Below are 26,982 nucleotides of genomic sequence, written 5' to 3' on the forward strand. Positions count from 1 at the left end.
ATATAAATTTTGCGTCGCTTTCAATATTTTGACAAAATTCCTTCAACAAGTTGTTTAGGATAGTGCCCTACACATGCTGATTCCTTTTGGTAACGATTATCCCATTCCTTGTAAAGTTATGGAAATCGTCATAAATCAATGATTGTCAACTAGGACGTCAATGATTGTACTACAAAATTATATAAATTTTGAAGCACATTTGATTTAGATCAATAATTCTTTCAGTGGCTTCAAAAAGGCAACAACCGGCACATGCTGATTCCTTTTGGTGCTGAAATTCGTTAAATTGAATTTAATACAGAATATTTTATAGTGATGATCAATTTTCTTCGAAAATGATCAACGGCTTCACCTTAACCAAGATTTTTTTTAGATTTGGCCTGGCCGATCAGTAGGTAGCGATTTAACATACTGATTCCTAGTGCGGACTTCACACTCTTGACAAAAACAAAAACATTTATGTACATACCTGGAAGAATCAAATTCAGATTTTAAGTCCATATTTTATGAGATAACTGATGAAGGTTTAAGTTCATCGGCATGCCCTTCACTTTCCAGCTATGATCCTGCGTCGATTTGGAAGCTCCATGTGTTTCCAAACACTCCAAAACCAGCATATATGAATTGTACGGTTGAAAAGTGCAGTATGAACTGCACATTTATCCCCAGAATATGACTATTTAGGCTCAATGTTAGGCATTGCGTCTCATAAACAATAGTAAGGGATGAATCTGTAAACACAATTGCCATTCAAGAACCTATTTGATTTTCAATTTATGAATTACTCCCGTGGTTTGCTTCTACTTTTGTAGTTATGGATCCATGGAAAAATATTTGATTTGATGAAGGGTAGACAACACCTAGAATCTTCTTTGGAACTGAAATGTATAAGTCGGTGTTAGGGAAACAATGTACTCAGTTGAAGTGACCAGTCTCACCAATGCTTAGATGTGCAAGGATTTCTTTTGTTCAAATTTCCAGTTTGACACTTCGTTTACTGATAATGAGCTTTTGTTTATTGAATTACTAAACACTAGCTGCTAGTCGCTGAGTCAGCCAAGCCAAACATCAATACCGGGCAATGCGTACCATATAATTTAAATTGTAATCAAACAATAGAAGAATAATGTGCAAACTTATCAAAACGACAAAACAAATACCTACCCTACGAAATATCCACATCCAGTGCGGCCAGCACCGTATCGAACGCAAACACCGACGAATAGAACACGTACGGCTGACTTCGAATGACCCCGTAATCCGGCCCCAAAATCGGCACCATTCGCATCAGCGTCGGATCCGGCGGCACCAGACATCCCACCGGGGGCTTCTTCACGTTGCGGCGCATGTTCTCCTTGCGCTGGACAAGCTTTTTCGTTTCGCGCAGCATGTAGATCGCCTCGCGCGAGATCATGTAACGGCGGATGGCCTAAACATACGAAGAGTGGGGTGAGTTGGGAATGTTAGTGTTAATGGGATGGGGTTGCACTTACATTCTTTTTGTGGCGATCGTGGGACAGAACCCACAGCAGGGTGCAGAGGGTGTTGAAGATGGCGCACTCCTTGTCGCACCAGCGCAGCAACATCTGGGACACCGTTACGAGACCGTTTTCCTGCAATACGACACCTTTTAGGTTAGGATTTCAAGGTTCAAACGCGATCAACTCACCTGAAACGCTTGCTCTTTGGTTCCGTTGAATCGTGCCAGATTCAGGATGATCCTCGCGCAAATCTCGATCAGCTGCTTGTCCAGCTCGGACCGGATGGCTTGTGCCATGGTGGCGTAGCAGAAGGTCGCCAGGAAGATGGCGTCGCTGGCGAGCAGGTGCGGCACCAGCCGGGACATGTACTCGATCCGCTGGAGCACCTTGATGGCTTCATGTACCGCGAAGCGGGTATGCATGAACTTGAGGCAGGAGCGCAGAATGTTGGTGACGTTGTTGGATGGGTCTCGGAGCGCTTCGCGTCGGCTGGCGATCATGCGCAGGGCGATGTCCCGCATTGTTGTGGTTTGGTGACGCTTCCGGTGACGGTAGCCTCGCCAGCATGCTTGTATCCGTTTGGCCGCTTGCTCTCGTTGACGACGTTCCAGATATTCGGGGGTGAGCTTCGCCTGGAAGGCTTCACGGGCGAGGTAGCCTCGACAGCGGGTCTGTAGACGCAGGGTGACGGTTTTGAGGCGTTGGTAGCGGGACATTTCGGTTTTCATGAGGAGATTTGCCCGGAATCTACGCTGAACGACGATCACGGCACTTCGATAGATGCGGTAGTTCAGTTGGGCAATCCACCGCAGGCAGCACGCTCGGTAACGGGTCTGGATGACCTGGACGGCCCATTGTACGCGCCGGTAGTCGCAGCAGTCCCGTCGCATAGCCAGGGTTGCTCGCCACCTTTGCTGGATGGTGATCGCGGACGTCCGGAGATGGTCGTACGCGATCTTCTGCTTGGTCATGGCTTGGTTTGCTCGATAGCGTCTCTGTACAACTATGCAGGCTTGTCGAACCTGCAAAAACTCTGCCCGTTGTTTCTTCATGGAGAGGTAGCCTCGAAGTACCTCTGAATCGTGATCGTCGCCGATCTCTGCTTCTGGAACGATTCTCGCTCAACTCTCATCTGTTTCACCGCACGCAACTGTTGCTGAATCCTCACAGCTGCACACTTCAATCGCTCAAATCCAGACTTCTGCCGCTTCATCTCCAAATAACCTCGGAAATACTGCTGAATGACAATCGTGGCACTCCTCAAGTTCAAATACTGTCCGTGAACGATCGCCGACTCCTTCTCCGCTCGATACCTTCTCTGAATGCAGATCACCGCACTGTAGATCCTCAGGTAATTTCCTCTCGCCTCCTTCATCGCCACCAGCGCACGAAACCGCTGCTGAACGTTGATAACCGCTTCCCTCAACTTCAGGAACGCCTCACGATCCCTCCGCATCGCAACCATGGCACGCCTCTGCCGTTGAACGCAAAGCGTAACCTTCTTCAGCACTTCAAACTCAACCCTCTTCACGCTGGCGACCTGTCTTGCCCGGAATCTCACCTGAACCACCCTGGCAGCCCAAACCATCCGCTTAAACTCCACCACCTGCAACTGCATAGTCTTCGTCGCACGATAACGCCGCTGAACGGAGATCGCCGCACGCTTCAAGTCGTTAAACTCCGCACGGTTTCGCTTCATCAGCAGATACCCTCGGAAGTAACGCTGAATCTTGACAGCTGCGCATCGCTTCTCCAGATAGTTCTCGCGGGTCATCCGCCTAAGCTGGACGTTTCTCCAATACCGTTGAATTGTGATTGCGGCTTGCCGCTGCAGCTGATACGATCGCTGAACATCTTGAGCTAGCAAAGTCGCGCGCCACCTCATTTGAACGTTGATCACTGAAGTTCGTAACATCACGTACTCCGCACGCTGCCTACGGCCGGCCACGTTCGCTCGGAACTGCCGTTGAACGACCATCACGCTGTACTGCAGCGACAGGAACTCCACCCGCTGTCGCTTCATCGCGATCGTAGCTCGAAGATGGTGCTGAATCGTGATGCAGGCCGCCCTAATCCGGTGATACTCACCGCGTTGCTTTCGCATGGCCAGATTGGCTCGGAAGCGACGTTGAATCGCTTGCGCAGCTGATCGCTGCATCAGATATTGCGTTGATTGCACCTTCATGGCGCAACGCGCTCGGAATCGCTGCTGAAGCACGATCGCGGCCGATCGTAGTTCTTGGTATGAAGCCCTCTGCTGTCGCATCGCGATCAACGCGCGGAACCTGCGCTGAACGATCACCGCAGACTGTCGGAGTTGAACAAACTCGCCCCGAACGCGTCTCATTTCGAGCTTCGCTCGAACCTTCCGCTGCGCGAAGATCACTCGCGATCGCTGCAGCTCATACTCCGTCTTCACTTGTCTCATCAACAGCAACGCTCTGAACCTCTGCTGAACAACGATTGCACTCTGTCTCAACTCTACGTACTCGCACCGTTGCCGTCTCGCCAACAAACACTCCCGCCAACGTTGCTGAATTACGATCGTGGCCGATCGCAACCGTACAAACTCCCTCCGCACAACCACCATCCGAGCCATCGCCTGGATGCGAGCCGCCGCTCGGTACTGCACCGCCTTCTTCCGGTTAAAAGCCACAATTCCACCGACGATCGCTTGCAGCTTCCGGTGCACAACATACGAGCGCAAAACACGCTGCAGAACGATCGCACTCTGGTGACGGCGAAGGGCTTCGGCCTTGATGGTGCGGATTACGGTGGAAGCCGCTAGGATGCGGCGAGCTAAGGCGAACCGTCGGAAGCTGGTTTGAACGAGGAGGGCAGCCCGACGCTGAAGGAGGTACTGGCTGCGAACGGTCCTCATTTGCTGGATCGAGCGCCACCAGCGCTGGATGCGCAGAATGGACGAGTACTGCTGGGCCGCGTGCTTCTGGGCGAGGTATCTGTGGGGAAAGCAGAATGATTGTTGGAGGTCATTTGTACTGAACAACTGACTGATTTTCTACATAAACTTTAAAAAATATTTGCAACGGCCTAAATTATTTAAAATAATATTTGAAATAAATAAATTAACTTTAAAATTAAATTATTTTTTTATGTTGAAACAATTAAATATTAAATTTTATAATTATTGATTTATTTTTATTTTTAAGAATTATTTTTTAACAATTTTTTTTAATTATTTTTTAGTGAATTAACACATTTGGAATTTTGCTACCATAGAGTTTTTTTTTTTAATTATGATTTGAGTTTTATTAAATATTCTTTTTTGTTTTTTTTTTCATTATTTAATATTTTAGTAAAATTAGAAATTTCAAAAAAAAAAACGTTACTTAATCCACCCTTAGGTGGTTGGTGCCTTCCTCTCATTCAAAGGGTAATGCTATCCAAAATAGACACGCTCGTGGGAAGGTCTTTAAATTACCTATCCAAAGATAGGTCGCATGATATATTTGGAATACGTTTTCATCTAAATATCTGAGAACTAGCCTCCAAAAAGTGTATAAATAACTCTTAAGTGCTTATAACTTTTAATAGGGTTGTCAGATCTTCAATGTTTTGGACGCGTTGGAAAGGTCTTTTGATTACCTGTTCAACGACGGGTTGCATGATAGATCCGGACAACGTTTTCATCGTGATATCTGAGATCCGGCTTCCAAAAAGTGCATAAATAACATTTAATTGCTAATAACTTTTGATAGGGTTGTCAGATCTTTAATGTATTGGTCGCGTTGGAAAGGTCTTTTAAATACCTTTCTAGAAATGTATAACATGCTGGGGTTTCTTACAAAAACCACCCTTTTTACAATCATCCGGACTTTAGTCAAAATCGTTTTTTAGCATAACTTTTGAAGTACTTTACTAAACTTCATAATTTTCAATAGGGACTTATGGGACCCCAAGACGAATCGAATGAGACCAAAACGGTCCAAATCGGTTAAGCCAGTGCTGAGATAATCGAGTGCATATTTTTTGGTGCACAGACCCACATCCCTACACACACACACACACACACACACACACACACACACACACACACACACACACACACACACACACACACACACACACACACACACACACACACACACACACACACACACACACACACACACACACACACACACACACACACACACACACACACACACACACACAGACATTTGCTCAGAATTCGATTCTGAGTCGATAGGTATACATGAAGGTGGGTCTAGGAGGTCTAATTGAGAAGTTCAGTTTTCGAGTGATTTTATAGCCTTTCCTCAGTAAGGTGAGGAAGGCAAAAAGAATTAAAAAAAAATCTGCCGCAAAATTAAATGATTATCTTATGACTATAATCTCCGTTTTACTTCATTTTCAAACCAAAAGAAAATCCGGTCAATATTCAATTTTAGAGATTTTTTTGAAAAGGTCACAATAAGCTGTTGTTTTTGATATGTTAATTCTTAAAACAAATCTGTAGAATGCAGCATTCAATTTTTAATAATATTATTATCGATTTAAAAAATTGTCGAGCTTTTGGAATTTGCAAATTTAAATTATTTGATTTTTTCATCAAAACATCAACGACAAACTCCACATTCCATTCCTGTTCTTATTCATCGCCTTTTTAAATTGAGGAATGGAATGTTGAATGAAATGGATTTTTCGAAAAAGCAAAATATAGAGAATTTTTTCAGCTTTTCAAAAAAAAATTTTTTTCAAGAGTGGGCAAATATAAGCACTAATTTAAAAAAATGGAAAACTGCGACTATTTGCAAAAAAGTTACCTAAAAATGGCTTTAACTTGAAAACGGTGCACAGTGGGCGAAATGGAACCCACAATTGGACTTAATTGAACGCGGCTGGTTCCCTGGTATGAAACATAGTGTTTTTTATGTAAAAAATCCGTGGAATCGATTGGTGATGGTTTCATCCACCGCACGAAACGGCAAAGGGTCCATTTTGCCCCAATTCCCTATTTTTTTACATTTTTTCTTAAAAATCAGTCTGTATTTAGAGCGGAGGCTTCATGCGGCCATCCAAAATGCACTTAACTTATGTGAAAATGTCCCAGGAATCCAGTAAAAATAACCACTTGCATCGCAAAAATCATCTAGGGTCCATTTAACCCCAATTCCGCTATAAAAGCATTTTTGGCCGTTTTCAAATGTTAGGTCAGATTTTAAAAAAAATGAAAATATTTTTATCGTAATGATCAGACAATTTTACATAAGAATGACGATTTGCACTTGATGGTCTAATACATTTATGTTGATTTAGAATTTAAACTAAATAAAAAGATTTAAGAATAAGTTTTAGACCAATTTTCCCAAACGCAGAATAAACTGCCTTTTACATTTTTTTATTTTTATCAACATAAATGTGTCAAACATTTAAATGCAAATCGTCATTCTAATGTAAAATTGTCTGATCTTTACGATAAAAATATTTTCAGATTTTTTAAATCTGACCTAACATTTGAAAATGACCAAAAATGCTTTCATAGCGGAATTGGGGTTAAATGGACCCTAGATGATTTTTGCGGTGCAAGTGGTATTTTTTACTGGATTCCTGGGACATTTTTACATAAGTTAAGTGCATTTTGGATGGCCGCATGAAGCCTCCGCTCTAAATACAGACTGATTTTTAAGAAAAAATGTAAAAAAGGGGAATTGGGGCAAAATGGACCCTTGCCGTTTCGTGAGGTAAATGAAACCATCACCAATCGATTCCCCGGATTTTTTTACATAAGAAACATTATTTTTCATACTAGGGAACCAGCCGCGTTCAATTAAGTTCGATTTTGGGTTCCATTTCGCTCACTGTGCGGTGCTTTTTATTAATATTTCATTTAAGTACATTTTGATTGCAAATTTGGTTTTACGTCGAAAAATGAAGTTGAACAATTTTTGCAACCAATATTTCGTTTTTTTTTTAAATCAGTATTGATTAAAAAATTTATAACTCAAATAAAAAATAAAAATAAAAATAGGGTTTTTTGTTTTGCAAATCAAGCTTCAGTGACAAAAATCCTTATCCACACCTACAACTTTGCCAAAGACACCAAATCGATCAAAAAATTCTTTCAAAAGATACAAATTTTGAATTTGCATCATTTTTGTATGGAAAGCTGCCAAATTTGTATGGAAAATTATGTATTGTATTTTGTATGTATGTATTTGAACCCCCGGCTTGGCAGGACCACAGTATGTTTCAACTGACACGGTTCGGTTAGTAACCACCATATATCTCAAGAACCTTTGAAGCGAATACCTTTCTCTGGCTAACTATTTCTTCAGAAATTGTACAGACATAGATCGGTAATGCAGATAACTCGGGCCAGGAAATCCACGACTCCCTCGTCCAGTTCATAGGGACGTGGCGTAACATCGTGCTGCCATCTGGTTTTTTAAAGTGCAAGAGTGGAAAAGTGCTGAGTCATCGTCTTAAAATAGACGACGTCCTATCTCGCCCAGCAAAATGAAGTCGATAAAGTAGTTGGTTTCGATGAGAAAAAGTGGAAAACGTGGTCTAAAAATAGCGACGCCATCCCCCTATGTGTATATTAGGGTGGTCCAAATCCGGACTTTTTTGGGGCTACCCCCTGAAATCAAAGATTGACCCATCACTAGGCTAAATTCCAAATTTGAGCTCATTCTGACCACGGGAACCCCTCCCTCCAATCGCTTAAAGTTTGTATGGGAAAAATCGTCAAAATGTATGGAGAAAAGCAACTGTTTTACTTTTTTATCTGTGGAAGGCGCCATAGTTATCCGATTCTTACCATTTCTCAAATGTAGAACCTTCATTAAATTTAGAACAACTTTCCCGAAGACACCATATTTTTAGGATTTTTTCCTGCGAAGTTATTAGCGCTCAAAACTGACCATTTATGCGCGGCTAGCTGTAAGGGGCTACCTAACAACGATGTTTAATTACAATTCGTACACGCACGTGCTCTCTCTTAGGTTCAAACTCTCTCACGAGCTTGCTCGCCTGCCTGCCTGCCTGTTTACCTACAAGCGCGCGCTGTTTATCTGCTTGGACTTTTGTCGTCGTCGTCGTTTTCGTTTGCTATCCGCTGCGCTGCGTTCCTGGCATGTTTTTTTTTATAATTTTCAACTAAAATAGCAGGTTTGTTTTGAGATATATTTAGCATATAAATTCTTAGATCACGTCATTTTTTTTAAAGTGCACTGAAAAAAAAAATTGAATAAAAGGCAGCTTAGGCTTTGGCTTAGGCTCATTTAAAAGATTAAAGCAAATGAACAGGGTTTGTTCGTTTTTCCAAGCATTACAAGCAGTTGTTCGTATATGCTCATTAGAGTTATTTAAAAAAAATCTTCAGGTAATACAAATTTTGTTTTTTTTTTAACTCTAAATATCATCCAACCAACTGCTTGTCCATTCGAAGGCAATTTGATTCCAGATATAAAACAAGTTAACTCAACAATCTCTATTTTTGAGGCTTTTCTTTTAGACATCGTTGCACTTTTTGGATGTTTCGGAATCTGACATAAACTTCTAATAATCGTCAAAAGCAAAATATACCGCAATTTGTTGTAAGGAAGATTGTTATATTTTCGGCAGATTAAAATATTTTGTATGGAATGAAAAATAGTCGTGATCATAGGGCTATGAAAAAACTTCAAATATTTTCTTTTTAAGCTTGTTTGATAGTATACAAAAGTGGAAAAAACAGTTCCCATAATCGATGAATTGTCTAAGTGTATTGTTCTTTCTGAAATCTATACTTGACTAAGTTAAAAATAGTCTTTTATTTTTTCTAGAATAGTTAAAATCCCAGTCTTGAGTTTGATATGGTACCATTTAAAAAAAACTAGAAATAAATTTAAATTACAATATCCCCATTTAAAAAATTACTCAATAATAACAGATGACAATTCATGGAGGAACTAATTTATCGAAATTTGTATTCTCTCACACACGCTCTGATAATATGATATCTATTGTTAATCACATATTACATTTAATTTTATATCTCGAAATAAATATCGAAATATATCCTGAAAATTATAATAAACATGCCAGGAACGCAGCGCAGCGTAACGAAAACGATGACGACGACAAAAGTCCAAGCAGAGAAACAGCGCGCGCGCTTGTAGGCAAACAGGCAGGCAGGCAGGCAGGCGAGCAAGCTCGTGAGAGAGTTTGAACCTGAGAGAGAGCACGTGCGTGTACGAATTGTAATTAAACATCGTTGTTAGGTAGCCCCTACAGCTAGCCGCGCAAAAATGGTCAGTTTTGAGCGCTAATAACTTCGCGGGAAAAATCCTAAAAATATGGTGTCTTCGGGAAAGTTGTTCTAAATTTAATGAAGGTTCTACATTTGAGAAATGGTAAGAATCGGATAACTATGGCGCCTTCCACAGGTAAAAAAGTAAAACAGTTGTTTTTCTCCATACATTTTGACGATTTTTCCCATACAAACTTTAAGCGATTGGAGGGAGGGGTTCCCGTGGTCAGAATGAGCTCAAATTTGGAATTTAGCCTAGTGATGGGTCAATCTTTGAATTCAGGGGGTAGCCCCAAAAAAGTCCGGATTTGGACCACCCTAGTGTATATAGGGGGATGGCGTCGCTATTTTCCACATTTTCTCATCGAAACCGACTACTTTATCGACTTCATTTTGCTGGGCAAGATAGGACGTCGTCTATTTTTAGACGATGACTCAGCACTTTTCCACTCTTGCACTTTAAAAAACCAGATGGCAACACGATGCAACGCCACGTCCCTATGAGATGGCCCTGGGCTGTTTTGAGACGGTGTTAGTAGTTATATAATGGTTTGATATGTTACACCTTGTGACATTGTTTCGCCACTACGGATCAAACTCCATCATGGCCGACTGGTTAGCGTCCCTGACCATCAATTCAAAGGTGTGAATTCGAATCCCACCTGATTCTTATAGGTTTTTTGTTCATATTCAAAGTTCATTTCCTGATTCTGGGGTCTCGTGGCGCAGGGGTAGCGGCTTCGGCTGCCGATCCCGATGATGCTATGAGACGCGGGTTCGATTCCCGCCTTATCCACTGAGCTTCTATCGGATGGTGAAGTAAAACGTCGGTCCCGGTTTCTCCTGTCTCGTCAGAGGCGCTGGAGCAGAAATCCCACGTTAGAGGAAGGCCATGCCCCGGGGGGCGTAGTGCCAATAGTTTCGTTTTTTTTCCTGATTCTAAATTTCAAGGGAACCGACTGGGATTTGATCCCTGATCCTTCTGCTTTCGAGGCAGAAGCCGCAACCATTAAGCCACGGAGCCGGTTAAAAATTCGTATGGAAAACTATATGGACAAACTAATGATGCAAAATGGCTTCTTTGGGCATACCGAAGGCACCAAAAAAGTTTCAGACGGATTTAAAAATAAAAGAATTTAAAAAAAAAACGATTTCGTAGAGAATTGCTCTACAAGAGAAAACATAACTTTTGAACTCCGAAACATTACACGATTCATTAGGTATGTATGAGACCACAAACCGAATCGAATGCGACAGGTTTTGTCTTAAATAATTTTAGATAGTTTCAATACAACACCGGCAGCGAAATTATGAGATAGTATAATTTTGCATACGCCGATACAGCTAACTTCTCAAAATTTCTCTGATTTTGTGCAACCTTGGTAGCCCTCCATACCCCCACCAAACCACCCCCCTCAAACTTACCTCCTCGTGTACTTTTGCAAAATCACCACCGCCTGCAGCTTCTCCTCACGCATCGCACGGAACCACCTCCTGGTTCTAAACCCTCTCCACATCGCCTGTATCCTCACTGCCGCGCGCTCCCTCCTCTTCGCCCGCTTTTCCTCTATCCTCCTCGCAATCACCACCCTCAACCAGTTCTTCCTCCACCAGCCGCGGATCACGTTCGCCGCCGCGTTAAACTTGGGCGCCCGGAACTTGTACACGATCTGCCACAGCAGCGAAAGCGTCTTCTCGCGGTGACCGTCGCAAATGTCCTTGGCGGTGATGTCACCGGTTATTTGGTACTCGGCTTCCTCGAGGGCTCGCAGGGCCAAGTTGACGTTGTGGATTTTCTGGAGGCGGGAGATCGAGGGGACGCGCAGGTTCTGGGTGAGGTCGTCCCGAAGCAGGATGATCTCCATGACGCGGGTGAGGCGGATGCCGTCTCGGAGGTCGACGCCAAGGTTCTCGAACGCGTAGTCGAATTCGTCCAGGAAGGTCTGCTTGTGGGTTAGGACGTAACCGAATCGTTTGAGGTGCTTGGTGATGTCACCGATCCCCGCGATGAGGTGGGACGCGAAGCGGATCAGGATCTCGCGGGTTTCCTTGTAGGGGGCGTTTTTCACGAACAGGCAGGGGTTGTGTTTGATGAGGCGACTGTTCTTGGCCGTGTCCAGGAAGAACAGCAGAAAGAGGAACTTCTGGAAGGTGAACTTTTTCATGTACTCGGCGTACGCCGGCGACAGACTGTACGCCTTCGATCCTTTTGCCTCCTCGTAGCGATCGCGAAACAGCCGATTCACGATGAACGTACTCAACCCCACAATGTCCCGATTTGACTGCAGCTCAATCAACTCTCCGTACGTGACCTCCAGCCCAAGCCGCAACCACAGCGGGTTGAAGCACAACAACAGCTCCAAAATTGTCCGCTGCAGCACCAAATCCAGATGCAAATCCCGATCCGTCCTCAGCACCATCGACTTCTTCTCGATCGCACTCCGCACCTTCCGCAGCGGTCCCGCGACCTGCTCGCTCGTGTACAACCCGTACCCGGCGTTCCGCAACTGCTCCAACCGACTCCGGTAGTAATGGCACGAGATCAACTCCTTCGTCGGGGCCAGCGTCAGCTGCTTGCCCTTGACCTCGTCAAACAGCTTCCCAACATCGAGCGGCTTGTTCGACTCGGTGTCCAAGTCGGCCGGAATCGTGACCAGCGCGTTGAGCCACTTTTTCAGCTGGCGTTCGTACCGCTCGAAGGCGCGCTCGTCCAGGTACATGGTAACGGACAGAAACGGGTCGCATGTTGTCGTCGCCGCAAACGGGTCCGGGTTGATGAACGTTTTCAGGTGCTGATCGGAGTCGTACAGGAAGATGCGCTTCTCCTCGGACGGGACTTTGCGGGCAAGGGCGAGCGTTGGGACGGCCAGCACGGGTCGTTTGAGTGAGAGGGGTCGTGTGGGGGCGGTCGATTTGGTGACCTGGAATAATCGAAAGATTGAGACAGAATTAGTTACAGAAGTTAAATCAAATCTTTTGCATTTCAGTTTTGAAAACTTCTTAAAATAAAACATAATAATCTTTGAAATGAATAAAAATTGGGATTTTGTTTTTTTGCTTCAAAATTATCCGAATGGCGAGTACCGTCCAAACTGAATTATCCGAAGGGCTTGGAAAAATTTCACGTTGTTGTCTTATTTTTGATTTTTATTTTTAAGACTCCTCTTAAGATTTTTTTTAAATCCAAGATAGCGGTGTTGAAATGTTGAGATAATGAAATTTAATAGGCAATTAACTATTGAAATACTTAAAATTGAGTCTGAATTGTAAAACCAATTTTTTTAAATGTCAGAATTTTAAGAAACATTGATTTTTAGAATTTTTAAATTTAAAGGTTTTAACAGGTTTCATTAAATTTTAGAATTCCGGATATTTTTAAATGTTTAAACTATGGAATATAAAAATTAATATTATTTGCTTAGTTTATTTTTTTTAAGAAGTTTGAATCTTAGCTATTCCTGAGTGCTCTCGGAACAAATATGCTGTTGAGAAATTCTCTACAAAATCAGTATTTTTTCTTAAATTTTAATTTTTGTATTTTTTAATCGGACTGAAACTTTTTTTGTGCCTTCCGTATGCCCAAAGAAGCCATTTTGCATCATTAGTTTGTCCTTGAGTTTGTCCATATAATTTTCCATACAAATTTGGCAGCTGGCCATACAAAAATGATTTATGAAAATTCAAAAATCTGTATCTTTTGAAGGAATTTTTTGATCGATTTGGTGTCTTCGGCAAAGTTGTAGGTATGGATACGGACTACACTGGAAAAAAATGATACACGGTAAAAAAAATTTTGGTGACTTTTTATTTAACTTTTTGTCACTAAAACTTGATTTGCAAAAAAAAACTATATTTTTATTTATTTTTTTATATGTTTTAGAGGACATCAAACGCCAACTTTTCAGAAATTTCCAGGTTGTGCAAAAAATCTTTGAGCGAGTTATGAATTTTTGAATCAATACTGATTTTTCCCAAAAATCGAAAAATTGGTCGCAAAAATTTTTGAACTTCATTTTTTTATGTAAAATTAAATTGGTAATCAAAATTTATGAAATTTTCATAAAGTGCACCGTTTTCAAGTTAAATCCATTTTTAGATGACTTTTTTGAAAATAGTCACAGTTTTTCGTTTTTTAAATTAGTGCACATGTATGCCCACTTTTGAAAAAATATTTTTTGAAAAGTTGAAAAAATTCTCTACATTTTGCTTTTTTGAACTTTGTTGATACGACCCTATGTTGCTGAGATGTTGCCATGCAAAGGTTTAAGGGTGCACAGCAACCAAAGAAGTTGTTGTCTTCTTATTCCAAATTTGTCAAACTTACGGACCCAATCCTGAAAGAATCTGATTGTCAAAATGGTCAAACTTTATTGTAAATATTTTTGAAGACTGTAATTTAGGGGATGAATAAAAAATCATATCGATAGTTCCCGTATTTTTGAAGATACTAAAATGTCTGTAACAGAAATCTGGGTGCAAAAGCGATGGTTGATGTGTACCGTTAAAAACAGGAAAATTGATGTTTTCTAAGTCTCACCCAAACAACACACCATTTTCTAATGTCGATATCTCAGCAACTAATTGTCTGATTTTCAATGTTAAAATATGAAACATTCGTGAAATTTTCCGATCTTTTCGAAAAAAATATTTTCAAAATTTCATTAATTAAATATTACGTCCTTTTAAAATGTTAGTCTTGATTTAAAAAATGAAAATATTGTTTTCATAAAGTTCGGAAAATTTCACGAATGTTTCATTTTTTTTATGTCCTCTAAAAATTAAAAATATTGTTTTTTTGCAAATCAAGTTTTAGTGACAAAAAGTTAAATAAAAAATCACCAAATTTTTTTTTACCTTGCATCATTTTTTCCAGTGTAGTCCGTATCCAAACCTACAACTTTGCCGAAGACACCAAATCGATAAAAAAATTCCTTCAAAAGATACAGATTTTTGAATTTTTGTATGGCCAGCTGCCAAATTTGTATGGAAAATTATATGGACAAACTAATGATGCAAAATGGCTTCTTTGGGCATACTGAAGGCACCAAAAAAGTTTCAGCCCGATTAAAAAATACAAAAAAAATCGAATGACCGAAATCTAGGAGAACTGCTCTGTTAAGAAGGTATTGCTTGATTGCTTATTTATTTCATTTTACATTTAAAAAATGCCGTTTGAGATACTTGTTTTATTTTTTTTATTTTTATGTTTCTAGCGTTGTTTTAAAACAAAAAAAATCTAGAGTTTTTTTTTAATAGGTCCTATTAGGGGAACTATACCCTTTCTCAGCCTATTTCTTTTATCGGCCTATCAGCACTTTGATCATGAATTACAGCTTTCATAAAGTGTTTGTGACTGTTCCAAAGTAATAAATATCTCAAAAAAAAGTGAGCAAGCAACTCTCCATTTTTGATACATCTGAAATATTGATTTATTAGCGGAAACGGCAAAAGTGATGAGAATTGGTCGAACGGCTTAGAGTGATTAAAATGGGTATATTTCCCCTATAGGACAGAAGCGTATGAACGAAAATTCAAAATTTCCCATAGTAATTTCCATGTAAACTTGAACCATCTTGAGATAAGCCAGTTTTCAGCCAAATGAGCTGAAATTTGGTGTGAGAGTCCCAATGGGTATGCCCTACAAGGGGAACCACACCAGAACTTAATCTGAGAAATTTTCAAAATCCGTACCCACCCTAATACTTATGTCCCATATTTGTGCTCGTTGAAAATATTTGGATTTGTTGGTGAAATTCTGGTGCACAGCAAAGCAAAACATGTTTTCGACAATACATAGATAATTTAATTTATTTTTTCTTTATATTTTTTTAAAACTACAACATTATTTAAACGTTTGTTATTTTCAGTCGCTTTCAAAATAGCAAAACCAAAATTATTTGATTTTTGAATCAAACCATCAAACCAAATTGACACCTCACAAAGAAACGTCAAACGCGTTTTCCGTTTCTGTTCCTTTTCTATGGCGTTTTGCGTTCCTCCCAAGCTCCGTACTAGCCTCAAAGAGCAATATTTGGAAAAAGCATCTTGCTGAGCTCTTCACAGAAAAAAAAATCATGGTGATATTACATCTGGGAAGGGATACACAGAAAAAAATATTCTTGTAAATTTACACCATTTATCATGTACCAAAAGGTATCATGATAAATTATGTATATTAACATTAACTTCATTGGAAATTTACATGATTTTCATCAACTATCAGCATGATGGGAAAACAAATCTGGAGTTTTATTTTTGAAAACGTCCAATAAACCAAATTCCAGTTTTTGCTTTTTGGGTGTTTTTGAAACCGCCTTGAGTTAGGGGTATTAAAAAACATCCAAAAAGCAAAAACTGAAAATTTGGTTTATTGGACCTTTTTTTTTTAAAAAAAAACTCTAAAAATCGGAAATTATACTCGTGAATGCTTGAATATTGAGCAAACTTGTTGCATAATTGTAATTGCTTCAATGTTGCGAAAGTTATGCTTGAAATTGAGAGTAACATTTACTATAGAGCAATTCCAGCTCAAATCAGGAATTTTTCTGGTACTTTTGTACTCGACCCTCTCCGATTTCAATGAAACTTTGTAGACATGTTATCCTGGCCTATTTTTGTGTATATGGAGCCAATAGTACTCAAAAATCACATTTGAGGAGGGCGTAAGGTATTTAAATATTTTTGTATTTTGTAATTAAAAAATTACTGTATCTCGAAGCCGTTGCGTCGTACCAACAAGTGGTCAAAGACAAACTTGTAGGAAATTGGACGGGCTTTCTGAAAAAAATACACTGAAACAAAAATACACGCCACATCAATGACATTTTTTGATTTTTAAGTCTAAAACTTAAATTTAAAGATGATGTCACGATTTTTTTTCGATCAAAACTTTAACGGAAATAGCCTAAAATGTTACCAAAAAACTGACGAAAAATGCAGGATGGGAAATTGGACGAGCTTTCCGGTAAAAATATTTACGAGACTGAAAAACCAAGTCTGTCATATAGAAATTGCCAAAAACCACCAAAAAACCCGTTTTTTCATCATTTTTATTTTTAAAACCGCTGTATCTTCCCAAGGATTGGACATAGGACAATGGTCAATATGGAGACTGTTATGTAAAATTGTCTGGAGAGTCGATCCCCACTACTGGTTTTTTTTAATTTTTACGTTTAGACCACTTTTCAAAAAAAACACAGTTTTAGTAAATGATTTTTGTATTTTTTTAGAAGAGACATACCATCCTGCATTTTTCGTCAGTCTTTTGGTAACATTTAGGCTATTTCCGTAAAAATTTTAAACGAAAAAAAATCGTGACATCATCTTAAAATTTAAGTTTTAGATTTAAAAATAAAAAAATGTCATTGATGTGGCGTGTATTTTTGTTTCTGTGTATTTTTTTTTTTTTTTTTTCAGAAAGCCCGTCCGATTTCCTACAAGTTTGTCTTTGACCACTTTTTGGTACGACGCAAAGGCTTCGAAATACAGTAATTTTTAAATTACAAAATACAAAAATATTTAAATACCTTACGCCCTCCTCAAGTGTGATTTTTGAGTACTATTGGCTCCATATACACAAAAATAGGCCAGGATAACATGTCTACAAAGTTTCATTGAAATCGGAGAGGGTCGGGTACAAAAGTACCAGAAAAATTCCTGATTTGAGCTGGAATTTCTCTATATTAAACGTTTTTAGCCTTGAAGTAAAAACAAAGATTGCCGTATCGGAAACGTGCTTGTACACGTTTAAGGCGGTTCTATTGAAATTTCACTGATGTTCCAGCGTCATTAGGCAGTTTTGCTAGATCTTCCACTTTTTTTTGTTGGAATTCAAATTACAATTTTATCCGTAATTTTGTGTAATCTTCTTTATTTATTTATGATTAAGTTTGGATTTTTTAAAAGCAAACTATCCTTTAAAAAAAACTAGGGAATTAAAAACAACATCTTAAAATTGTTAATTTGATTTTTTTGTTCTATCGCATATGATGTAACCCACTATCGATGTACTCAAATGACATATAAATGGATGCAATTTGCTTATCAATTTCTCACCTCCGGCTCAATAAGTTTGATAATGATAATATCCGCACCACTGCTGAAGCTTTCCTCGCACCAGAAGGAATCTTCCGAACTCATTTCGAAACAATTTATTCAATGCACTTGGAAAGTTCTACAAAACCCAAACATAGTTTTAACAACTCAACACCAATCTCAGTCCGTTGCACAATCAAACTGCAACGATTCGCTGCTGGTGATAACAACAAATAAACCCACATTCCCACACGCCTAGCAACTGTCCACAAGGCCAAACCACCCCGCTTCTTCACCACACGATTCGAAATGAGGATTCGGTTGATCGACACGCGACAACTCTTTTAATTACCTGCAAGCTCTGTCTGACAGCGGTCCGCGCCTTTGGCGGCGGCGGAGCCATCCGTCCCATACTCATCGCCGTCATTTTGCTCCGTTTGGGCGGTGAAATCACCATCGAGCAGAGTTCTTCCTCCTCCTCCTCCTCTTCTTCGTCGTAGTCGGTCCGGTCCAGGTGGTGGCGTCGTTTTCCCGCGGATTGGTTCATCTCGTCGCTGACGCGACCCAACTCGTGCAGGTTGAAGCGACTGGACTGGGCGCGGATTTCGTGCTCCTTGAAGATGTGGCGCGCCTCGTCGTCGTCGTCGTCGACGTCCTCGTTGAGGTTTGGCATCGAGCCGGGAGTTGTGGGTGGAACGGGACGACTTCTGACGAGTTCCAGGGTTAGATTCTTGACGATGTTGTCGTCGGAGGTGGATTTGACGAGACTTTCGTGGCTGGCGATTTTGAACGTTTTCTGGTGGATGTGGGTTGTTTCTGGGGCGGCGGATGCCGCGTACGTTACGCCCAGGTCGCGAAGGCTCTCCTCGGCGATCATCGAGAGTTGCGGACTGGTGCAGTACGGGGACACGGTTTGGGTTTTGTTCAGGACCTTTGGCTGTGGCTGGTGCTGCTGTTCGCTGAAGGCAGCTTCAAGTTGCTCGAGGAACACCATCTGAATCTCGTTGCACGGTGAAACCCGGTCCACGGCGCGAACCGTTTCGGCGGCCTTTCGCGCGGCCAGCGGCGAATCCTTCATGTGGACGATCTCGGTCAGCTCGAGGTCGTGCGAAAAATTGAGTTGCCTCGCTCCGGAATCCTTCTCCGCCGTCGCAGTCACCTCGTTGACCATCAGGTAGGTTCGCTCCGGTTCCGGAGGTTTCGACACCGTTGAGAAGCAGTTCGGATCGAACTGACCCCTGCCAGGACTCCCCACTTTGTAGCTCAGAACTTCCGGCGTGGCCTTTAACGCGAGCACACTTTCATTGCTCGGCACCGCCAGCTTCACCTCCGGTGAAATACTGAGTCGCTTTCGGATCGAAGCAATGTTTTCAAACCGAAAGTCGTCCACACGCAGAAAATTAACCGGAGTTGGCAGGTCCGCCAAGTCGGCAATCTCCCCGCCATTCGACGGCGTAAACTTGATGCTATTAAACAGCTTCGACGCCGCATCGGGCGTCCCCGGGCTCTGATTCTCCTTGTCCGACCTCCTCCCCCCTTCCGAAATCTGTGAAAAGTTGAACGCACTCGAGCTGAAGATGTTGCTCGCGTTGCTCGACTTCAGCGCGGCCACCTTCGGTGGCATCGGTGCCACCATCGCCGACTTCACCGGCGATTCCTTCTTCCGATTCAACACCGATCGCCTAACGGCCGCCTTTGGCGGCGACGGCGATTTCAACTTCAGTCTCAACTTTGGCATCACCGGCGCCGCCGCCGCCGCCTTCGGCGCGACCTTTTTCGCTGGAGCTGCCTTCTTCAGCTCGATCGACTTCATGATGAGCGTAATCTCCTTCCGGTTGCCGCAGCTGTCGCTCATCTGGAGTACCTCCTTGATGGCGAGCAGCTTCGACGGGGACCAAACCAGGTCGAGCAGGCGTTCGTCGCCGGTGGCGATGTCCGAGGAGGTCCACTCCAGGGAGAGGTTGACCTCCGGTTTGGGGATTTTGGTGACGAGGACCTGGAAAGGGAAAAAAATACACAAAATTTAGCTTTATGCTTTAGGGATTCTCTATTTTTTGGATGATTGATATTGAGCTATGGGTGGACGTTTTGCTATACCAATTAAAACCATTTCAAAAAATATTTAATTTTCAATTATTGCACACTCCTCAGCATCCTTGCATTGTAGGCATGCCGAAAAGTTTAGAAAATTGTGGCATATTTATGTCTACCCTAGCAGTTTAATGTTGGATCCGTGGCTTAGTTGCAACTTCTGTCTCACAAGCAGAATCTTCAAATCGACCGTTTCCCTTAATAAAGGACCATCCATAAGCCACTCGGACACTTTTTGAAATCTCACTGGTAAGTGAGTTGAGTGATGGAGACCGCTAAATCGGCTGCGTCTTCGACAAAGTATCACATAAGTTTTGAGGGGTTAGAAAGATGGGTATGAGGTCAGGATTCACTGTGGTAGATGATGCGACCATAAGCAATTTGTATATCGGTAGAAATTTTAAAAATCTTAGGCAGCCGGCTGCGGAAAGTACATAATTTATTATTTAATATGTTTTTTTTTCGAACGCGTGCCAACCGAGCAGTAGTGCTATGGGATAGACTTGCTAGTATAGTTTTAGAGTTTGTACGATAACGCGAGCAAATTTCTAAAAAAAAAGTAACTAAACACGCTTTACTCTTCATAAAATGGATATTACGATCAACGAATTTGGGCGGAAAGAAAACAGGACACCGCGTAAACGATTGTGGTGAAATTAAAACAATAATTTAAACGTACTAAACCGGCGGCGTGCCTTCCGATCAACGATGATAAATGAAGGACTTATGAAAAATAAAATATCAAGTGCAGAGTAACCGCGAGTACTCACAATCGAATGCAAGGCGTGCGCGCTGCTCCATGTTCCAAAATCGACTCATTAGCCGGTCTGGTCCTGAATTCAAAAGAAAAACAAACTTTGTGACGTGACGCTGGGTTCGTCGTCAACTAGGCACGTAGATAAATAATTTCGAAAAATGAATGTTCATGCGAAAACTGACATTAAATTTTCATTATTTTTTTCTGCGTGTTCGCACCGATACAGCCTTACAAAAACAGCCCAACTTGTCTTACAGTAACCTTTTGTGTGAACTCCGTGTTGTCAATGTTAAAAAGTGACCCCGTTTGTTTGACCACAGTTGGTGTCAAACCTTCAGGGTTATAGTGTACAGCTACTACAGCTACGCTACTTCGACCGCTAATTCGAATGCTCGCTAATTCGAACGTATTCGAATTGAAAAGCACTCAACCGTCAAAACCAGGCTTGACGTTTTAACCCCATTGTTCGAAAATTTCTGAACACGTGATATCAAGTGTTTGACAGCTGTCAATCGTTTCAATGAAGCCACTGTATGTAGATTAGATAAGGTAGGGGAAATATGCCCATTTTAAGCCTAATAAGCGGTCGAGTTTGAATGATGCTGGGTAAGGGTTCGTTCAAAAATTACGTCCATGAATAGGGGAGGGGGGGGGGGGGTCTGGGGTTTGTGACAGCCCATGTTAAAGGTAAAGGAAAAGTGCGTGACAGGGGGGAGTGGGGGGGTCTGAAATCCCGAAAATCATTGGACGTAATATTTGAACAAACCCTAATCTGGATTGTTCCTTTAAATTCACTAAATCCAAGTACACCAACGAGTAGAGCAACTCTTTGTGAAAATTTCTGTTTATTTTCACTTTTATTAAAAGCTATGCTATTCCTTTTACAAGCATTTAAAAAAAATATTTCGAAAATGCATTCTAATCAGTCAAATGCATTGGGCCACGCCCATTTTTCTATTTCAGCTTAGTTCTTTTTTTTCGTCCAGCGCTTTGGGTCTGCTTAGTGCTGCCAAAATTGATGAAATTTTAAGCGAACACTCACGAAAAGTAGCATTTATAGGGAAAGTTTCCTGGCAGCACTTGCTCACTCCAACAGGCGCTGCACCAGCATGTTGGTTGTGTTGGTGGCCACCCTTTGTTCTTTATTTGCCTTCGCTCCTCGCTCGGTTTTCTTCAGCCTTCGATTGGAATATGTATTCGAAATTGAAACGTCAAATGACTTGGCGCGTTTGTTTTTTTGATGGCGCTTGCTAATTATTTACATGTTTCGGGATTTTTTTTTTCAAGTGAGTGACTAACTAATGGGCAAAAAAACATGTTGCCGGTAGTTGGAAGCAGTTTTATATTTTAAGCGCTTTGAAATCGTTAGCGCAAGTGAAAAGATATTGATGGCGGCTTTCGTTAAGCAGTTAACCTCTCATCTTGCGTGTGGATGTGTGTGCCACCAAAATGATGAGAAATGGTTTCGCAAAATAGAAATTATGATCAAAAGTGTATTGAATTTGATCTTTTTGGCCAGTAAGTGGCATAAATTTGCGTGCTTACTTGAGGCGATGCTGTTGCTGGTAAGTTTATAGCCTAAATATGTAGTATTTTTGGAGCTTTAATCGAGCATCAAACTCTTCATATGACGAAGATAGGTGTTTAATTAGAAACGGTATATTTCCCCTGAGTTGGGATTTCCCAGCTTTCAAAATAGTTAGCACGAAACCCGTATTTTATATGAAGATTTTCAGAAAAGTGAAATTTTTTACCATTTTTTGGGCAAATTTCACCGGTTTTTTGCCTTCCACACCTTACTGAGGAAAGGCTATAAAATCACTCGAAAAATGAACTTCTCAATTAGACCTTCTAGACCCACCTTCATGTATACCTATCGACTAAGAATCAAATTCTGAGCAAATGTCTGTGTGTGTGGTGGGATGTTGATCAAAAAATTGTCACTCGATTATCTTGACATTGGCTAAATCGATTTTGTCCGTTTTGGCGTCACTCGATCCGTCTTGAGGTCCCATAAAAAAAACGAAACTATTGGCACTACGCCCCCCGGGGCATGGCCTTCCTCTAACGTGGGATTTCTGCTCCAGCGCCTCTGACGAGACAGGAGAAACCGGGACCGACGTTTTACTTCACCATCCGATAGAAGCTCAGTGGATAAGGCGGGAATCGAACCCGCGTCTCATAGCATCATCGGGATCGACAGCCGAAGCCGCTACCCCTGCGCCACGAGGTCCCATAAGTCGGTATTAAAAATTATGCGGTTTAGTTAAGTACTTCAAAAGTTATGCTAAAAAACAACTTTAACAAAAGTCCGGAAGGTTGTAAAAAGGGTGGTTTTTGTAAGAAAAGTATTTGAAAGACCTTTCCAACGCGTTCAAAACATTGAAGATCTGACAATCCTACCAAAAGTTATAAGCACTTAGGTGTTATTTATACACTTTTTGGAGGACAGATCTCAGATATTTTGATGAAAACGTTGTCCAAATATATCATGCGACTTATCTTTGGATAGGTAATTAAATGACCTTTCGAATGTGAGGAAGGCACCAACCACCTAAGGGTGGATTAAGTAACGTTTTTTCTGTAGGGTTGTTAAGCATTCCAAACTAAACCGGAAAACGCGTTTAGATGATTTTTTTGAAAAAAAAATATTGTTGTTTTAAAAGCGTAATTCGGTCAAGTTTGCCATAAGCGAATTTGAAGACGCTCATTCAAATGCAGTTCAATTCGAATTAGCGAATCCGCTCTGTATATTACTTTAACCCTTTTGAGCCTGATGGGTCATATATGACCCAAATATCAAAATTTTCAAAACTAGCCTGTAATTTTCGCATGGTCATAAAAATCATTTTTCCATCATTGACTAATTTTTTTTTTTAAATTCAGGCCTGAAAGGGTTTTTTTTGTCCACCCACCTACACACATCCACACAGACATTTGCTCAGAACCTGATTGTGAGTCGATATGTATACGTGAAGGTGGGTCTACGAGGTCAAACTAATAAGTTCATTTTTCGAGTGATTTATCGAGAAATTAAAAGTGAGAGTGTGTGCAACATGGAGTTAAACTTTCTGTGCAGTTTCTGTGAAGGTTCCCATGGCACTTCGAAAAGTTTAACTCCATGTTGCACGCACACACTCTCACTTTTAATTTCTCGATAGCCTTTCCTCAGTAAGGTGAGGAAGGCAAAAATAAAGCGGCTAGCCCTACTGCGTTATGTTTACCGCAAAGAGGATTCTGTGAACGGATCACAATTCATAGAATCTACAGGAGAGCAAGGATGCGTGGACATACCGTACCAAACGCTCCGATTTATGATTGTACAAAAAGATTTACTCCAATAAAGAAATCAAAATAATCTCATTCTTGGTGGTGTATTTTTTTCAAAACAAAGCCGAATAAAACAAGGGGCAAACAAAAGTTTTTTTATGTGTATGGTAATCATATTTTTAATCGTTCAAAACTAGATTTTTTGAAATCTGCGTTTTGCCAGACTAACCACTCAAATGTAATGCATTTTGAACAACTTTTTTTTTATGAAAATGCCAGTAGAAAGGCTTACTGCATTTATTTATTTTAATTTGTTGCATATATCTAGTTTTTAAAGGTCATTTTATAATATTAGCCAAACAATAAAGAAACACCAGCCCTCCCCTAAAAGGATTCGCATCCAAACAAACCGGATTTTCCTCTTCTTTTTTTGCAACATCTGCCAACAAGGACATTTGCATCGCAACGCACAACCAAGTGCAACGACCACTTCTCCTTCGTTTTCCCCCTTCTTCCTCTTACCTTAATTTCGCCATCGTACGGATTGCGGACCACCAGCTGGCGGCGCGCCGTCTTGCCCACCGGGACGCCCTCGAAGATGACCGTTGCTTTGGGCGTAAACGGGCCGAGCATCACCAGCGTCGGTTCCCGCGATTCCGTGCGCCGCTTCGGTTGGCCACCCCGGGGCGGCGTAACGGTGACCTGGGGAGAAACGGTCGGTTTTAAAACGATCCCCGAGAATGTTCCGGATTGTGCGCAGTTTCCTACCTCAAAAGCGCTCATTTTGGCCGCACTTGCATTCCTCGGTTTTCCGCTACAGGAACCGCAACTTGCAACACCGTAACAACACCTTAATTACACTGAATAAACACACTAAAGAACCGAATAATTTTGGAACTGGACCGCGGTCAACACTTTTCAATCGTTGGGATGAGGCGCGCTTGTGTCCGTCCGCGGTCGAAGAAAGTCGGTTGGGATTTTTGTGTTTTGACAAAGTGACAGCGCTGACATCTGGTGGAAAATGGTGGCGAAGCGCACAGAATGCGAAACGGGTGATGGTTGCTTCGTTGAGTGCGCAGGTTGTCCTCTTAACTTGCGCACAAGCTTTGATGCAAGTGCACGGAGAAAAAAAACTTGTAAAAATCGAAAATTTATTGTATAATATTTTAAAATGATGTAGGTTTTTGGTGTTACATACTGCATTGGTGGCTTTTCCACAGTAAACAGATGTACATCATTGAACAAAATGCATTGAAAAATGTTTGTAAAAATTCAAACCAAATGACGTTGACATTTTATGTAAAATGTCTGTGAATGTACTGTGCAAGTTTTTTTTAATAAAAAATTTAATTTTCAGCATACATAGCTTTCATGACCCTTTTCGCATTTTTAAAGAACGGGAGGACGGGAAGTAATGCAATTTGAGATTGAGAACTTATTTAAAAAGCAGCAAGATTTTCGGATTTATTATCAAAACCAGTGTCATCTTCTCTAATTCCTATATTTATTCAAATTTTTCAAACTACACTCAAGACGATGTTCATTAAATATAATCTTCTTAATCTTCAAGTTCCAGACTCACTCGTCAAAATAATTATTGTTCGGAACGGACACATGCACAAATTGTACACGCACATTTTAGTGAAGTAAGCCATACATGGCCTGTCTGTTCAGTTCAGAGTGTGTAGCTTGCGTCCTATCTTATCTAACAATTCTTTTGATACGCCTATTAAAGTTTGATTTTTTTGTTCGTTAAACATTTATAGATATTCTCTTTGATCGTACTCCTAGTTGCAGAATTTGATTTCACTCTTAGAACCAGAAACGATGTGTACAGTTGAAAGGATTAACGAGTTTTTTTTTTAAATTGCCAGTGAAAGGATATGATTTGCTGGTTGATAATGATGAGAGTAGGTCGAAAACTTATGTTAAATTTCTTTGGAAGAAGTAATTCTACACTTAGCTTAAATCGGTTGTTCTTAACGAGTTAACGGGTGATAATTGTAAATATATCTACGGGCGCTGTGTCGCTGGCAAGACAACGTTCTGATAATGGGGTATAGTCATTGCTGCACTTGAAACAGTTATTGAAATTTTTGGTATTTTAATTATTTGTCGTTACTTTTTTACCTATACCACCTAGGAGGGACCTACGTTAAACGCGATGTTAAAACTAACTTGCAGTAGTAGCTGCCCAGAAAAGGGGATGGTTTATAAATAAATTATTTGTCTTTTATTTTCGTGCAGTTTTTTTTTGTTAAAATTTGTCATCACAGACATTTCTGTGTCGTCGTTTTTCTGCTAGCCATTTCGGTTGAAATTTTACGTTTGTGAATTTTGAGCCAGGATTTTACCACTTGTAATTTCATTTTGTAGTTATTCCAGTTGTGTTTGCTGTGATTTTGTTCAGATTGATCTGGAAAACTTTCAATTTGATTTTATTTTTCGTATTTTGGTTTTAAGTTTTTATAATCTTTGGATTTGATGTCAAGTCGAGTTTTCGCTGAAATTAATTTAGTATTTTACGTCAGATTATGAAAATATAATTTTAGTTTATCTTAATCGTTGACATGACTCGGTATTTTATTTAAAAAAATGCTAGATTCTGCCTAAAGATTCAAATCCAAAGCGGAAGAAAGCTACTCTTCCATCGAGCAATTCATTTAAACTAAAAAGATGTACCTACTCTTTGATGAATTCACCCATACGCAATATTGGTGAACAAAACACACACACACACGTATAAACATTGTTTGGGTAATTGGGTCCTAAAATGAAGCTTAGATTACTAATATTATTGTTTACAGTGATAAAGCTTATTTTTCAGAGTACAATGACCCTTTGTACGACCACAAAGAGCTTAAAATGGATTTTTAAATCAATTTTGAAAAATTAACTTCGCTGTCCTTCTTGACAGAAAAGCTCCTACTTGACAGCTCGTTCCAAGGGGACCATAGTTGATCCATCGAAAAAATGTTATCTTGTTAAAAAAAATTTGCATTAAAATGAAAAAAAGTGATCAGAAATGGTTTTTAATCGTGTTTTTTATCGTTGCACATAAAAATTGACATAGGGCTTTAGTACCCAATTCG

The 26,982-nt window shown here is 40.7% G+C and overlaps 1 protein-coding gene across 1 annotated transcript; it reads right to left on the reverse strand.

The window, feature by feature from the left end:
- Positions 1 to 993: 993 nt before the first annotated feature.
- LOC6045193 (protein abnormal spindle) lies at positions 994 to 24,896 on the reverse strand. Its single transcript, XM_038254347.1, is given in 8 exon segments — positions 994 to 1,429; positions 1,494 to 1,613; positions 1,670 to 2,547; positions 2,550 to 4,441; positions 11,164 to 12,659; positions 18,125 to 19,768; positions 24,413 to 24,592; positions 24,659 to 24,896. Coding segments are annotated over 8 exon segments (6,489 nt in total). The 5' UTR covers positions 24,674 to 24,896; the 3' UTR covers positions 994 to 1,165.
- Positions 24,897 to 26,982: the final 2,086 nt, after the last annotated feature.

The sequence above is a fragment of the Culex quinquefasciatus genome, chromosome 1 (assembly GCF_015732765.1).
Source record: "Culex quinquefasciatus strain JHB chromosome 1, VPISU_Cqui_1.0_pri_paternal, whole genome shotgun sequence".
In the NCBI taxonomy this organism is placed as follows: domain Eukaryota; kingdom Metazoa; phylum Arthropoda; class Insecta; order Diptera; family Culicidae; genus Culex; species Culex quinquefasciatus.